We start from the raw sequence: 16,605 nt of genomic DNA on the forward strand, positions 1-16,605 counted from the left end.
TCACCAGAAGCACATGTGAAAGCGCACGATGCAGTGACCGTTTTTGTTCGATGGCTAGCCAGAAGCCGCTGCGAAGATGACCGGACTTCCCGTGATGGTTTGTGCTCCTTGACGAGATCAGCAAGGCATTGTGGTTCATTTGTGGCAAGCACTTTGTGTGTAGCCCTTGCTGCACCATCAGTCGTTTTGAACATCGCACACAGAGTAACGATGTGCCTGTCTCTGGCCCCCTCCTCCTCCCTCCACCTCGTCACCACCACCTCATCATCCTCCTCACCACCCCCCCACGTGCGATCGCAGAGCTACATCCGCAGCGTGCGCGATCGGCAGCATGGCACGTCGCTCAGCAGCCTCGCAGCGCCGCCCCACGCCATCGTGGACGTCGAGTTCGACTCCGGCTCCATGGTGCCGCTCACGGCCGCAAACCGTGCCGTGCGAAAGTGACGCGGTGGCCGGGGTCCTCCTCCCGGTGGCTGCGCCGCCACCGTTGTTGCCACCGCTACGACGACCACTACTGCTCCTACTAAGGCCGCCACTACTGCCAGCCAGCCGTCACTGTTTTAAATTGATAGCAACCTTTAATCGTCGCCGTCTTGTTAATCTTCACCAGCACCACCGCAACCGCACCACCGCCCCCGCCACAATCACGTTGCCACTACCATTATCGCCACCGCCACCATCTCAATAATAACCGGTACTTTTGGAACCGTTACCATCATCATCACCGTACCACCACCACCGCTGTTCCCACGATAAATACCGCTTTCAGCACAACACCGCCACCGTCATCATCACCACGCCGTCACTCCCACCACCACCACCACAATCTCCCACCAACGCTACCATTTTCGTAATTATCATGACTGCCATCACATTACACCACCATGCCGCCACCTTTGTCATCATTGATGCAACCACTCGCAGCACCACCGTCGCACTATTAACACCACTATAGATAGCATTCACCACCGCCATCATCGTCACTGTCATCTTTTGCAATAGGTATGGCGGTTTACATTTTGAAGATAATCAGTTGTTTGCAGTTAATGGAAGAATAATACAAAAAGTAATGAGATCAGCCACATAGTACAGGGGTTAGAGTTGACATGGTACCGATGGAACCAAAGGGGAAGGGACAAGGCAGCGTGTAGGAGTGAGCGTGGGTGTTTGGGGTGGGGGGGCTAAGAGGCTGGGAGGGTTATGTTGAGGATGAGAGGTACGGGAGGGAGTCAGCAGAGCTTGCAGGGATGGGTCAGGATATTTTCCATTTTTATAGCTCCATGACGTAATTAATTTAGGCTATTATTTTGCACTTTTATCTGTTTTTCTTGCTTTGTTTTAACAAGATAAATGGCCCTTGACACATCCCTGGATCATAATATCCATGCTGAGCTGTAAACAACCCTCCCCTTCCTTATATGTGGCTCGGTCTCACATCAAAACACAGCGGACACGGGGCTATTGTGAAATGGTGAAAAACACAGAAATGTATTGACCACACAAGGCTCTTACAATTTTTACGTGGTTTTACCCAAGTAAACTATTTAGAGATCCTCTCCAAACCCTTATGGTCCGGTGTTCTTGTGACGCACATCCATGACCAGTGCAGTGGCCTGGAGGCCGGTTTGGTGGCCCATGGATGGAGGAACGTGTGCCCCCAGTTCCTTAGTCAAGCCACTGCTGGGCTAAGGGCCTCCCCGTGCCTTTGCGTGCCGTGAGGGTTATTTGACCGTTCTTCACCACGCTCGTCAGTGTTGGGTTGGTGAAGGTGGCGAGCATTGAGTACAGCAACACATTCTGCTGCAGCGTCCTCTGCTGACCACCACTCAAGCACTTCCTCGCCGCCGTCTATGACGACCTGCCATGCGCAGTGCTTCACCCACCACCCCCGATCACTTTCCAGGCTCAATCCCGCTGAGATTCCCAGATTCGGCGAGGGTCTGGCGCAGTCCGGGTGATTTGGTCCCAGGCCATGCAGCGATGCGAGTCCCTGAACTGCCGCTTGTAACAACGGCCACCGTGACGATGGCGAGACGCAGACCTGTGGGGTGATGAGGCCGGTGCCTTTAATCGGCGGTACTGACCGCAGTTTTGATAAGCTATCCATGCTGAAGGGTTTTGAGAGTTCCCACCTTTGTATGGGCTTTCTCCAGGCACTCCAGTTTTGTACCACTTTACAAACGAAGGAATTGTACTGCGTGGGTTATTTTCGCGGTTGTGCCGTACTGTATAGCTGTACCTTCGGGGTTTGTTTTTCCGATTGCACCGCGGCGTGTTGTTTGGCATGATGTCAGACGCTTCGCTCCACGTGCTGGCAGCTTCTTCACGAAGTGAATCGACTGCGAATCTCCCACCGCGCGGAGTGAAATGTCGGGCATCGTGTCCCGGTGGGGGGGGGGGGGGGGACGCCTCACGGAAACAACCTCTGAGAATACGTTGCAGAGTCAACAAAGGAATTGGTCAGCCATCCCACGCAGGGAGCTCTCCAGGAGAGGAAAAGAAAGAGGCCTAAGGACTCGGTGAAGCTTGCCAGAGCAAAGGGCGTCAAATTTTAACGTGCGATCATTTATTACGTCTTGTGCAATGCCTTGCATATCGGGACGAGCGCGTCTGTTGGCATCACGGCAACGACATTTTACCAACGCCTCTTATATTTCGCAGTCCACTTATGGTTAGTGTTCATTTGTTACCCTCCTGTCTAATAAATTACTGGATAGAATTATGGAGGAAATAGTGTAAGTTATGCTATTTAATCTAAGAAGAAAATATGCGTGCACAAGTGGCGCAGACTGCTGTGGACATTGGAAGATGATTCTTTTTTTGGACAAATATTTTTTTTTTCAATTGAGGTATTGCTACATTTTTAAAGACCATTGTCTACCTTTTGTGTTGTCGTTTGCCAAACCCACGATAGATTTTGGTTTACATTATAGAGTTGCAAATCATGACTAATCGTTAGGGGTATAATGGTACGTTGATTCCGATTGATTATTTCGCTCAAGATACAAATAAGGAATTTTCAGAGCAACCACCAATGTTTTCTGATTCGTATCGCGTGAATGTAATGAGATAATGTCACCCCCACCAGCCACTCGAGGCCGCTATATTCACCACGGTGTTAAAGTTTTACTTTATCTTGAATCAAATCAACACCCTTAATCGTGGCGATTAATTTAATCTTGAGGTTAATCGAATTGTTATACCCCTGTTAATAATTTTGTCGAATTAAGCTAAATTTGTAGTTGATGAGAATCAACAATTACACACTTAAATGGTACATGTATTTATAACTGTTTTAATGGTGTTTAACAAAGTGTGTTTTTTTTTCTTGTAGTTAATATGGTTATCACAGCGATCCATGAACTGGTTGGTGCTCTGAGCCAAAATAATGCCACTCATTAGACACTGACGTGGCAAGACTGCTAATTCAACTAACCTTTTGAATTCAACTTGTACTCGTAAGAAATAATAATTTCCGCTCTAGTTCATAGATGGAACAGTACACAAATTCGTTGAATAATATCGGTTGCTAAACTCGCCAAATACATGTACGATTGCAAGCAGTTAAAGAATCAATAATTTACGATTGGCCACATGTCACCGCATGCCGTTGGTTCCAGCTGCCCCTGCCACGCACCGCAGTGGAATGATCGCGCTGATTGTTGAATCGAATCGTTCCGAATTGCACCCTGAATCCTGACATCAAATCACTGGGTTAGGGAAGGGGACAGGGTGTGAAGGAGATTACATTTCCCCCCACACCCGTAACAGTTTACATTGCCATCCTAAGCTCGGAATTTTATATTTTAAACGCTGAAATCAAGACTCGCATCTGACTTGCACGTTTTACAGTCGTTATTGTGGGGTTTTTTGTAATCACTTCAGAAGAAGTTTACGTAGGGGAACTCACTCTCGCCGTTATTTACCAATCAATCACACGGGGGGGGGGGGGGGAAGCCACAATCCGGAATTGCGCGCTAAACATGCGGATTTTTAAAAAAATAATCGTTTGGGCATCACTGCCGTGGATTTGTAGAGCGAATTTGTAAAGCAAGTTTGTATCGAGTGATTTGAGTAGTTTTTTGAGTCACAGTTCCAGTCCAGACAGATTAAGTGTCTTGTTTTAGGTTCGTCTGTGAGAGAGACAGTGGTGGCTTGCATCGTTGTAGGCCCAGATTTGTTTAACCACTTGTCCTGTTTTCCCCAGGATCGTCCTCTTGTTGAGGCAGCTACCCCGGCATCTCTTAAGTTCTTAAGTCTTCCCGGGACATAGCAATTCCTAGTTTGTGTCGGTTGCATAATAATGCACCACTCACGGCCATGCATTTTATATGTAGTTCTCCCCTCTTGTTGTGGTGCTGTGAGATGTTGCCATGAGAAGTAACCATTCTTTTTTTTTACCTCGTAGGTGGCAACCCTGCTTTGTGGACGCTGCCTAATTGAGCTCGTTAGCACGCCATTATAACCATACGTAATTATTCTGCTACATGAGCTCTAAGATATATGGGCGGGGGAGGGGGGTTCCACCTTCATACTTTTATAAATTACCCGTCTAAATCTTGTTTTGTTGTTATTTTAGTGACAAATTCAACAATGTAAATCCGGTTTATCTTTTGGTGGTTAAATGTGAAAAAAAGAAGTGGATTTTTTTGTAGCAAACGCTTTGCTCTCTGGGTAATTGCCCAATTGCATGCCTTGCAATTGGGCAGTCACGTGAGCCAGGATGTGCCCTCGCAATGCAGTGCACCACATGCAGATTGGCTACGTATGGTGCGAAAGAGGTTCAACATACATTGAAACAAAGTGTTGTGTTAACTTATTTTAGGAAAGTAAACCGTCTGTGTTGGCCTTGCCACTCTGGGTTAAATAATACAATATTTCCAGCATATACATTCGTGAAATTCTCTTGTTGCTTGTTTTGCAATGAGCCAGTGCCTGCTTTGGTTGCTATCAACACGCTTTTGAGCAAAACCTGCCTCTTAAGAACAACAGACACATAAATCCTGTGTTCATCCTTACATGCATTATCTTGTGACCTTTATTAACAAACGTGTGTGTGCTGTTGTAATTACTGTATGTCAAGGTGTTCCTAAATAATGCAAAAAAGGAGGTCGTCATTTGTGCGTGCGTTTCATAATCTGAAATGTGTCTTGTTTTTTTAGCTCGTCACTTCGGCTACATGCACAATTGTGCGCCACGACTGTAATCGCTGAGTTTAATTTAAAGCAGATGCTGCGCCTGTCGAGATTTAGCATTTTGAAGAAATGTCGTTTCTCGGCGCCCGCGTTTCCACATCTTGTGGACAAAGCCGCCCTTACAAGTCGCCTCTTATCAGTCCCTCCAGAAAAACGCGGAGTTTTTTGGTGATTGTTGCGGGCAAAAATCGTTGATTATGCGGCACGTTTTCTTACAAAATGCGATGGAATATGCGGGATATTTATGCAATTTTATGCGATTAAATTGCGGGAACTTGCAAAAATTGCGGGAACTTGCAAAAACTGCGGTTTGATGAAAAAGAGAAAAAAAAGTGATTCCCCCAACACCCTATTTACTAGGCTAATACTTTAATGTAAAGAGTCATTTCTTATTACTTCCTATGATAAGCAAGCATACTACATCACAGAAAGTGCTGGGAATATTTAAGTTCTCATCTTGTTTTATTTCAGACCTTAACAAACAGATGGCTCAAACTTACAAAACATTGAGTCGAACAAGTTCTGTAGCTTTACAAAATGAATATGCTACAACTTCTGTAAAAATGAATAAATAAAATATTAAAAAATAAAATGTGTGCTTCCTGTTTTACAGAGGTAGCTATACAAAACAGACATCTTCTGTTAAAATAAGTGTTTTCAGTGCACAGTAACGTAAGCAATACAGTAACAGTACAGTCTTACAGTAATGTAAATTTACATACTACTAACAAAAAAGTGCAATCTTACAACTGTAAAGTTGCATAAACTCCTGAATAAAACTAACTACGTAGCCTCTAACACTGGCCAATCATTCAACATTTTTCAACTTTCTGCTAAGATATATGTGACTTTTTGCAACGAAAATGCGGGGATTATGAAATCATGCAAGCCCGCATATTTTGCGCGCGGAAATCTGCAATTTATGCGGCGAAAGTGGCGTATTTGAAAAAACGCGCCCCCGCATAAATATGCGGACTTTGGCTGATTTTGCATGGAATCATGCGATCGCATAATCGCGTTTTTCTGGAGGGACTGTCTTATTATTAAAAGTCGATGTCAAGCTCCTACGAACATTACGATAAACGTCTGTATACGCATTTGCATGTGGGAAGTGTGTTTCTCCGTTATGCGCACCCTATTATCAAAAAGGCTCGTGACTATAACTCGTGAAATGCCCGTTGAGAGATAATGACTCCCCCAAGACAAAATTATCTTCTAGCCTTACCAGACTGTTGGGGCAAGTGCTGTTAGCGGGCACCTATGAAAGCCTGTACGGCACACGAGGGGGTGGGTGGCCAGCACCACGCCCGGCCAGCTTTGTCTCCTCAGCGGCAATGTTTACACATTGCACCAGGCACTCATTTGAAGCGACACAAACCTTTTCCCAAAAGCCTCTTGCCTTTGGCCAACCCTTGGGGTGAGACCTCGGCAGCACCCCCCCCCCCGCAACGTGATACTAACGTCTCGATCAGATTGGAAAATCTTTCCAATGTAAAGTCACCGTGGTGGTAGGGTCCCCCTTGACTGACGAACGGGACGGAGCTAATGCACGAATGCTTTCAGCCTTGGTTGGAATGCGTTCAGGTGGTAGTGCGCAGCCTGAAACACACTCCCAGATGCAAATGCCGACGGCGTGTGTCGTAATGTTCGTAGGTTTAGCGTGTGGTTTAAAAAAAGCAATGTGTAAGGGATGTGGAAATGTTTAATGTTTACTATCAAAAAGGAACTGTTTGCATTCATAACGAAAAGAAAACAACTATGTAGGTGTAATTGTGCGTTTGGAAACATTCAGTGTTTTATAACTGTATTTTATGATTAATACTGTAATAATTGTGTTTGAAATAATTTGTACATATGTCGATGGAAGGCGTTTAGTGTTACTTTTTGTGTGTGTGTGTGTTGGCCTGGGTGAGGAGCGGTGGCACAGTGATTCGTGCACTGAGCCCGGCTACGCGAGTTCCAATTCCCACTGGCGACCAATGACCGCAGCAAATATTTGACCCCTAGGTCGACTCGGCCTTGAACGAGTACCTAGTGCGGTGTGTAACATCAGCACTGGGAAGACAAAGGCGGCCCGGGGCGTGGTGTCGGCCAACCCATCTCGTGTGCCGTTATGGCCTGCGTAGGAGCTCGCGAAGAGCAAACATTGGACAAGGCTATACGGGGGAGCTTTGTCTTCGTAGCGGCCATTGGGAGTAGTGGTTGACGCACTGCGATCTGAACCCGGCAACCGGACGGAGGTCGCTGCCTGGCCCACGACTGACATGAAACATATTCTTGGTTCTTTCGGTAAAGTCACGTAGAAGGGAAACAATAAAATAATAAAAATATAAAACAATAAAATTCTCACGACGTTTCGACTGCAACACAAGCAATCATCATCAGGTGTGAAAAACAGCAAGACTATTTAAAAAAAAGTGGCGGTGTGTGATTGCTTGTGTTGCAGTCGAAACGTCGTGAGAATTGTATTGTTTTATATTTTTTATTATTGTATTGTTTCCCTTCTACGTGACTTTACCGAAAGAACCAAGAATATGAATCCCTGCAGTCACGAAAGTTTAAAATCAAAACATGTTCTTAAGTTTGACTCGGCCTTCAACGAGTGCCTGCTCCAGTGTGAAAACATCATCACTGGGCAGACAATGGCAAGCCGGGAATGGTGACCGCACCACCCATCTCCCTCGTGAGCAGTGCTCTCCTTGAATAGGTGCTCGCTAACAGCACTTGCCCCGACAGTCTGCTAAAGGCTACACGGGGGTTCTTTGTATTGGTCCGAACACCTTTGTGCTGGAAATTGCACGTGTTGCCATGACGATGGCTGTAACGTTAAATAGGGCTATTGGTGTCGCCTTTGTTGCCAATGATACCACTTCCAAAAGCTTAGGTGGGGTATGGGGGTTGACCACTTGAAAGGAAATCGCAGATTTTGACACGAATCATGGCGGTCCATCAAAAGTGAACATTTTCACCAGCCATGCTCTATCCACTGCTGTAAAGAACGCCTCCGCGTGTCGCCATCCTTTACGTTCCTATGATGCAGGAAGCCATGTGTGGTTCTGCCGTGGATATCCGTTCAGCGGTGTTAATTGGCACCTTTGGCTGCCACTGTCGTTAGGCGCGACTACGACTCATCATCATCATCATCTCTTCGAGCGACTTCCGTTTGTTCTCCCCACGTGTTCCACTCCCGTCTCATTGTCATTCCAAGCGTGCACCGCTCTCTCCGTGCTACATTGCGCATTGCTCAACATTCTTTGTCGGTGCATGTTCACGTTTCCGATTCGTGTCCGAGCAGGTAATAGCCACTTATTGAAAGCTTCCATCTTTAGGCACGTATGTTGCTTTTCGTTCAGTACAGTTTTCGCGGCTTTTGTTTTACTCTTCTTAGTTTGGGCCCAATGTCTTGAGCCTAATTTGGCAGTCTTTCGTAAACCCGCTAATTTCCCTAAATGAATTCCCATGTACTGAATTTGTATGGTCAAAGACGTACAAAATTCCAAGGATGACTCCCTCAAACAAGGACCATCCTCGGAAAGCCAGGATAGAGGTGGCAACCCTCGGCACTTAAACTATAAAACTACACAGTATATATATTTTTTTAATTTTACCAGGTGAAGCCCACTGAGTTATATAGCTCTTTTTCAGAAGCGACCTGGCCACAACCGATAGCTCGGCGAAGTGGCTTATGTGGAAATGTATTGCAGCCAAATACTCTAAACGCACGTTTCTAAATGTGGAGGGAAAAAACCCGGAGGACCCAGAGGAAAAGCCACACAACCACGGGGAGAGAAACACACAAATTCCAAATATACAGCAGGCGTCAGTGTCGGAATCAAACTCCCCACTGTATACCAGACGAGGGGGTTAACATCTCACCACCATGGCGCCCCCTTAATCGGGTTCCTCCTGTATACATAAATATTCTGATTTTTATAGAAGTGACTGAAGTTAAAGTGCCCGCCAAATTTCATCTTCCAAATGCTCCCAAAAGTCTGTTTAGGATATACGGGGGATCGTTTTTTTTGCCAAAGTTATTTGAAAGTCATTCGGCCCTCGGCAAGCAAAGAGTTTCCCTCTACCCGTGCTGTGTACGCACAAGTTTGAGACCGTATGGTTGACAACCCCAGGATTATTCGATAAACCTTGGTCCGGTTTTTCCCAAGCAGTTTCTAAGACATCACACGCACGCCCTCTTGAGTGACCTGTTAGGTATTGCATGCGTTCCCGACATACATTTTCCGTGGCTTCATTTTAACGTGTTTATTATGCGCTTATCATGCACGCACCCACCCAGCATGTGTACGTTTTGCAACAACTGTACCGTAAATGGCCGAGGAGTCGCATGGGTCGGAAAAATCGGAAGTATATTTTTGAAAACTCGCGTATCACTGAGCAAAGGCCCCAAGACGCCAAGCGGCAAGAAACAAACGGCAATTGAACAAGTGGCGGATCTAAGAAGGGGGGGAAGAGGATGACCAACCTCCCCTTGGGATCCATAAAATTTGTATTTTACAAAGAAAGCAAAATACCTGAGAAAATACATTTCACTTTTTTTTAAATTGCTATTAATTTAGGGTCCTATTTAAAAATCTTGAAGCGCCAAGACTGCCACCCCACCTTGCCCCGCCGTGGAAAGTTTAAGAAAAAAAAAATCTGCCTCTGCTTTTAAAAGCGTCACAGATTAAGAGCTCCTACCGTCTCTTAAATTCCAGGAGATGAGACGGCGGGCGAGGGATTCCAATGTCTAAAAGACATCGCAACGAAGAGCGCGTTGTCCTGCCCGCATGGCCGTTGAACAACAACGAAGCAATCCAGTCCGGGAGATCGAATCCCCCACCACGCGGCACTGGTGAAGGAATCAACGAATGCAATTTCGCAGAAACAGCGGTCACCGTGGTGGTAGCCATAGAAGAGTGACAAGGAGGCGACCGGTCACCAGTTGGGCGAGCTACTTGATTGCTTCTGGATCGTCAATCAATCTGACCGAATGTTATCACGTGCAGTGAAGTAATAACTGAGTACAGTATCCCAACCGAGGTGTGATAACAGGATTGCACTTTCGGCAGAATGTGTGTGTTGTAGAGTCGAAATCTTTGTTCGGAGTTAAAGGCAGATGATTTGACACGGAAAAAATTAACCCCTACAAACAAAGTTTTTCACTATAAATCCTTTATATGCGTGTTCAATGGGCCACAACCCAGCCCACATTGGTCTTTGAAACGGGCGGCTAGAGTCCTCTCGTCCTCTGGCTTGAGATGGCTGCCACCTATGGGTCAGATGATTGTCTGCCACCATTAAGCCATTGGTAATTAAATATTAAATATTTTTTTCCCTAAACAGTGTAAAATTTTGTAAAAAAAAAATTCACGAAAATTAATTGTCACGCACAACGAGTCTGTGTGCAAAATATCAGTTCGATTGGATCACGGGAAGTGGGTTCAAAAACTACCGAAATATTTGCACGGTCGTAAGCAAGCAAGCAAGCACACAAGCACGCAAGCAAGCAAGCAAGCGAACTTAATATAAAGGATTTAAAAAGAAAACTATGCTTCTTCGATGAATCAATGGAATTAAAACTAAAACTTTTTTATATTTTGCCAGATAAGGCCCACTGTAGCTGTTTTTCAGGAGCGACCTGGCCACAAATGATAGCTCAACGAAGTGGCTTATCACGTGGAAATTTACAGCAGATAAATACTCTAAACGCACGTTGTTGTTTCTAAATGTGGTGGGGAAACTCCGGAGGACCAGGAAAAAAATCCACGCGACCACGGGGAGAAAGACCACGCAAACTACAAATATACAGCAGGCGTCAGGGTCGGGATCGAACCCACGAACCTCCTGTATACCGGACGAGGTAGTTAACATCTTGCCACCGCGGCGACCTTTGCGGAGTGCAACCCACTGCATTTCACGTTGATCGAGCTATGTGGCCCAAATAACGTTGTGGTTGCAATGGGAGAACCGGGGTGACTTATTGTGATCGACCGCAGGCCCGTACCAGAAGCCAGCTTTTCCACCGTTGTGTATTGTTTTGTAATTTTATCGTTGAGTCTGCCCACAAAACACATTGTACTCATTTATAATTAAAGGGCTCGGTCTCATCATTGGCACACAAAGGCTCATGGATACAAGACGGGCTGTAATATTAATGATTTTTCTAACCCTCGGGGGAAGAAAATTGATATTTTTTTTTTTGGTACGTGTTTCTGTTTAAAAGCTTCAGTGTCAAGCCTACACTGACCCATTGCACAACATAGATCACTCTGAATAAACAATACGGGGAAATATGCATTTGTATTCGTTATACATTTACGTGAGTGTGAGCCTGTATGAATGTGCATGGATAGTACGGCGACTTTATATGCTATTGCTGACCTGACAGCCTCCCCACGCCGTACTGACCGTGTGTGTTCATAATCAACGTTTTTGGGTTTAGATCGCGTTATTTATAAATGTGTCGTAACCCTCCACCACCCGACACGGCCAATCAGTAAAAAAGTGTCACGTTGACAGAAGACAAATGGTTCACTGCTTTAGCCCACCGGTGTGTTGAAGCGTGAAACCACAACATTTACAATTTGAGTAATTGTTGTGTTTGGCCGTGTCGGGTGGTGGAGGGTTACGACACATTTATAAATAACGCGATCTAAACCCCAAAACGTTGATTATTAATAATATTGGTCGCGAAAGCCCCACACGTGTTAAACTGACCGTGGGTGTTATTTGGCTATATTTCACCACATCGGTCGGGTGCAGGTTGGTGAAGGCAGGGCGGTATAGATGTTAGCGCATAGTGCAATACAACAACGGATTTTTCTTCACTGCCTTCTGCTGACAACAGCAGCCGATAACAGCATCGCCACTCGGGAGACAAAGGAGGCCAGGCGTGGTGCTGGCAAGCCACCCTCTCGTGTGCCGTGCCGGCCTTCATAGGTGCTCGATTACAGCACTTGCCCCGACAATTAAAGCTATAAGGGGTGGTGGGATCTTTGTATGTATGTTGAACTTCTTTCGCACCGTATGTAGCCAACCGTGCTAATCCGAGGTCTTCGTGTTTGAGTTAGTGTCTGAATGGATGGTGATATGTTGAGATGCCACGGGCGATCAGCGAACTGAATAACCCAAACAATAACAGCTAATGCATATTATCAGATTAACGTGATCCATTGTAATTGTTATTGCTACATTAACCCCGCTCTGGTCTTCAGACTTGATCGGCTCACAGCGATGACATCACCTTCCCTCTATTTTAGACCGTAACAGGAATACTTCATCACAATTCTGGCTAATCGCCTGATCAAGCTGGTTGTAACCACCAGGGAAACGTCGTACTCGAATTGTAAATGTCGTGGGTTTACTCTCCAACACACCAGCGTGCTGACGTAGTAACGAATTGGCACGTGTTGTTTACGTGACGATCATTGCTAATTGGCTGTGTCGGGTGGTGGAGGGCTTAACGACACATTTATATTTCGATTTAAAGCTTTCGTGATTGCAGGGATTCATCTTCTTGGTTCTTTCGGTAAAGTCACGTAGAAGGGAAATAATAAAATAAAAAAAATAAAACATCATAAAATAATTATGTTATGTGACTTTACCGAAAGAACCAAGAAGATGGACACATTTATATTTACGCGATCTAACCCAACACAAAAATACTTGATTGTGGGTAATATTGGTCGCTGAAACCGACTACTCCGTGTTAAACTGACTAACCTGTTTGCTGATGCCCAGCGCGCCACCACCGCCTAACCCCTGCACGAAATCCTTTTTCGCGATCAAAGTTCAAAGTTCATTTATCAGGTATAGCCCTGTGAGCCATTCGGCTCTTGAATCGGGTGCAACCGCAACAAGCAAAAAACAAACAAATCAGCCCCCAGGCAATTCAGCAGACACGCCAGCGACGTCCACTGCAACGGACGGTGTCACGTCGCCGTCGTACATATAACCGCACACAGTATATAAACTATAAGATAGCGGTTTCGCAAAGCACGTGTGTCTGTGCCAGCTCGAGGGGCGGGGGGGCGAAGACGCGCATGGTACACGGGGCTCGAGAAGAAACGGGCCATTGTGCTGCAGAATCCCATTGGGCTTGGCGCCGCTGGCTGGCACCCAGTGATGCGAGTGTGCAGCCGGTGGCAGCTGTCCTTCGTCGGCGACGGGAGGCAAAGAAGCGATGCTTTAGCCCGGCGGTTGTGGCAATGCACGTTTTTTTAGTTTTCACTTATTAGGTATGGTCTTGTGAGCCATGAGGCTCTTGACTCGGGTGCAACCGCAACAAACAAAACATGAACAAAGACGGGCTGCATGTAATCCAGCACTGTCCATGGAGGCAGTAGCGAGGGTTGGTGGACCACGCGAATGTTGTGAAACGCCCTTCCCGTGGGCGTAGAGGTGCCGAACACCCTGGCTTGCCGTTAGAAGGCGATTCAGAAAATGAATGGGATCGAGTGTTTCTCCCTCGCCCGCGTGGGTGTACCCGGGGCGCTCCGCTTTCCTCCCACATGTAAAACCTCATTAATTTACTGAAACCATCTTGATATATAGAGGACCGCAGAGCTTGGAAAATTGTTGTTGCCCGCTCACCGCGTGGCTGCTTTCCTGCATGCCGGTGGTTCCTCGAAATTCCAAGAGTGAGTGGACACTATGCTGTATCATGCTCACAACAGCGAGTAGTGTCTCTGGTGGATAAATTACAATCGGGTATGAACAATACCGCTTGCACACTTGCTAGTCACCCAAATCTGTTGACCCATAAAACCTGGATCTGTCCTGTGGACCCTTGCTACTAATATCGCAACTCGAATTGCCTTCAAAATGCACCTAGCCTGGCACAAGCGGAATGGCGATGTCAGTGGTAGCTGGTGGCTCTCGCGTTTAGGCGTCAACATCAATAATGGAAAGACAACGGTGTCTGAACTGACCGTGCATAGTGGTGACCCATTCACATCTCTGTATGTTTCACTGTCCACTAATAATACTTTCGTATGCAAATAGAGTGGCATCTTTTACACAGATGTGAATGTTCTTACGTGCTGGTTAACGACGTGCGGAAGGCGAAGAGACTAAAGCACATTTTTGTTTTTGTCGAGGTACAAAAACGGATCACCAACTCGCGCACTGGCCAAACGTGGTGAAGTATGGTCATTTTTACCGTCACGGCCCGCATGGCCGTAGTCGGGGGAGGGAGGGGGGCGTCATCCAACAGTGGAGTGACTCGCGATCAATTCGACTCAGGGAGTGTTTTTGCGAAACGACCGCCAGATGGCGAGCCACGTTCATCTTAAACAATGAGGATAATTACATACGAGGACATTTGCCAATGTTAGACTTCCCCTCCCCACTCCATAATCACAGATCGCCACTGCCCTCGATTGCTATAATAACGTGCCTCTAACGCTGTGTCACGACGAATAGTAAAATCAGTGTGTTTGTTTGTTATTTGAGGTATTTACACCTTTTTTTTTGTAAAAAAAATTGTTTCTGTGAAATATACGGGGTGATCCGTTTATAGATACCCCACCAAAACAAAAAATTATACATTTTGGAGGAATCTATATTATATTTAAAACGCATCTTACACGACTCCCGCCACCAACTTCAATACAATATTACATGTTTCAGCTAATCCACACACACACACGTCTAAAGACATATCGAGGCTATCGAGGACTGCCTGCTGTCAACTCTCATGGGTTGGCCCAGGAAAGTTTTAATTTGACACATACTCTCTATAAGCCTCCGATTTTAACTCAAAATATAATTGTTGGCATTTGGGCGCTTAAACTTTACATCCGGGGTGGTCGATTTGTTTCCCTTGCTGTTCTAAGTCACGTGATAAACACACACACGAGCCCCAACTCCTCGGTGAACCGAGTAATTTGCCTTCTGTGGAGCGCATGTGGCTGCACCAAGGCCGCAATTATAATAAATATGCTCAAAATGTCCCCCCCCCCCCCAATATATTGCTATAAAATAGATTTTTGTTTATATGATCGTGGTTATGATTGTACTTTATTAATCTCTAATCTCTGCCATCACATACAATGAGACAAGAAAAGGTAAAAACAGAAAAAACAGAGCATTGTAATACAATACACTATTAGACATTATTGTAAAAAAAAAGTCCATCCTGTGTGTTTGTGATTTTTTTTATTTTAGGCAGGAAATGGCAGGAAATTAGTTTTCAAATTTAGATTTTTTTTCTGGGGGGGACGCCCAGACCCCCTGGAAGATTTGCCCCCCCCCCCCCCCAATGTTGACTCCATGGCTACGGCCTTGGGCTGCACTCATTGCTGTTTGCAGCGCCAGAGCCAGTGGTGGGAATTCCACATTGCCATGGTAGGGGCGCAGGATATCCATGGGTGGGGGTGGGGGATCCTGCAAAGGTGATGTTTATAGACCGCGAAGGGGATGACGGGCTGAGGATTTGAACTACACGGGAGGTCCAACAAACGGGCATTATAAATGTTCGTTCATGCCACGGAACATAAATTTGTGTACACAATACAACTTCAGTCACAGCACACACTCACTACGAAGTCCGAGCACAGTGCAGTACTCGTAGGCTCAGCTGTATGCTCAGCAGTTGGCAATAAGTAATAATGTTAGTGTGGAATGTTTAATGTCATTGAATTAGAATATTAGAATGTCATTTGAACGGCATTTTAAAGCTTCAACATATAGTGTTTAGAAGTGTTTAACAATGAAATATGGAGATTGGTGGCGCTGCTACTTTAGTCCATCATCACGTTGTCGGAAGTCACAGTGGACTTACATAGAAACACTTGCCCTCGTCATGCGAATGGGGAATTTCCAACATTGGCTCTGCGCCACCAGCCAATGGGATCGTCGATACTTGGCCCATCGGAGAAGAATTATATTGTTGACTGGTTGCTGAACGGTAAAATAGATTAGGTCCGATCATACTGACAGCAAATCCATTGTTGTACCGTACTTCTATGCTCCCATGTATGTACTCCCCGCCTTTACACCTCTAGCGCTGACCATCGTGGTGAAGTATGGTTTCAGGGGGTGGGGGGGGGCACATCCAGCAGTGGATTGACACAAGCTTCTGTATAGATGTACTTTGACGAGTAGCGTTTGCAGAATATAAACTGTGGTTGTAGAATGAAATCGCCTGGGCACGGCCATACGAATGTGGAATTGTCACCGTTGGCACAGGAGCCCACAGTCCATTGGGCTACAACAGAAATCTGTAACCACGTCAGGTCGCATAACTTTAATGTGCCCAATTTATGTATACGGCCAAATGAGGGTCGTGACTCAATTCACTGTTACTGGCCACGTCCAGAGATTATAATCACGAAAGTCACGTGGTACCTCAGGTGATACTGACAAAGTGAAATACGTATCCCGTTCATCTCGTCTGGACTCGTGTACTTGT

The 16,605-nt window shown here is 45.8% G+C and overlaps 1 protein-coding gene across 1 annotated transcript in view; it reads left to right on the top strand.

Moving 5' to 3' along the window:
• Positions 1-7,061, top strand: part of LOC144943493 (transmembrane protein 198-like) — a 41,619-nt gene extending 34,558 nt beyond the window's left edge. Inside the window, exon 6 of the mRNA XM_078870984.1 lies at positions 301-7,061. Coding sequence (XP_078727110.1) covers positions 301-444 — 144 coding nt within the window. The 3' untranslated portion in view covers positions 445-7,061. The remainder of the gene's footprint in view (positions 1-300) is intronic.
• Positions 7,062-16,605: the final 9,544 nt, after the last annotated feature.

This window comes from Lampetra fluviatilis, chromosome 31 (genome assembly GCF_964198595.1).
Source record: "Lampetra fluviatilis chromosome 31, kcLamFluv1.1, whole genome shotgun sequence".
In the NCBI taxonomy this organism is placed as follows: Eukaryota; Metazoa; Chordata; class Hyperoartia; order Petromyzontiformes; family Petromyzontidae; genus Lampetra; species Lampetra fluviatilis.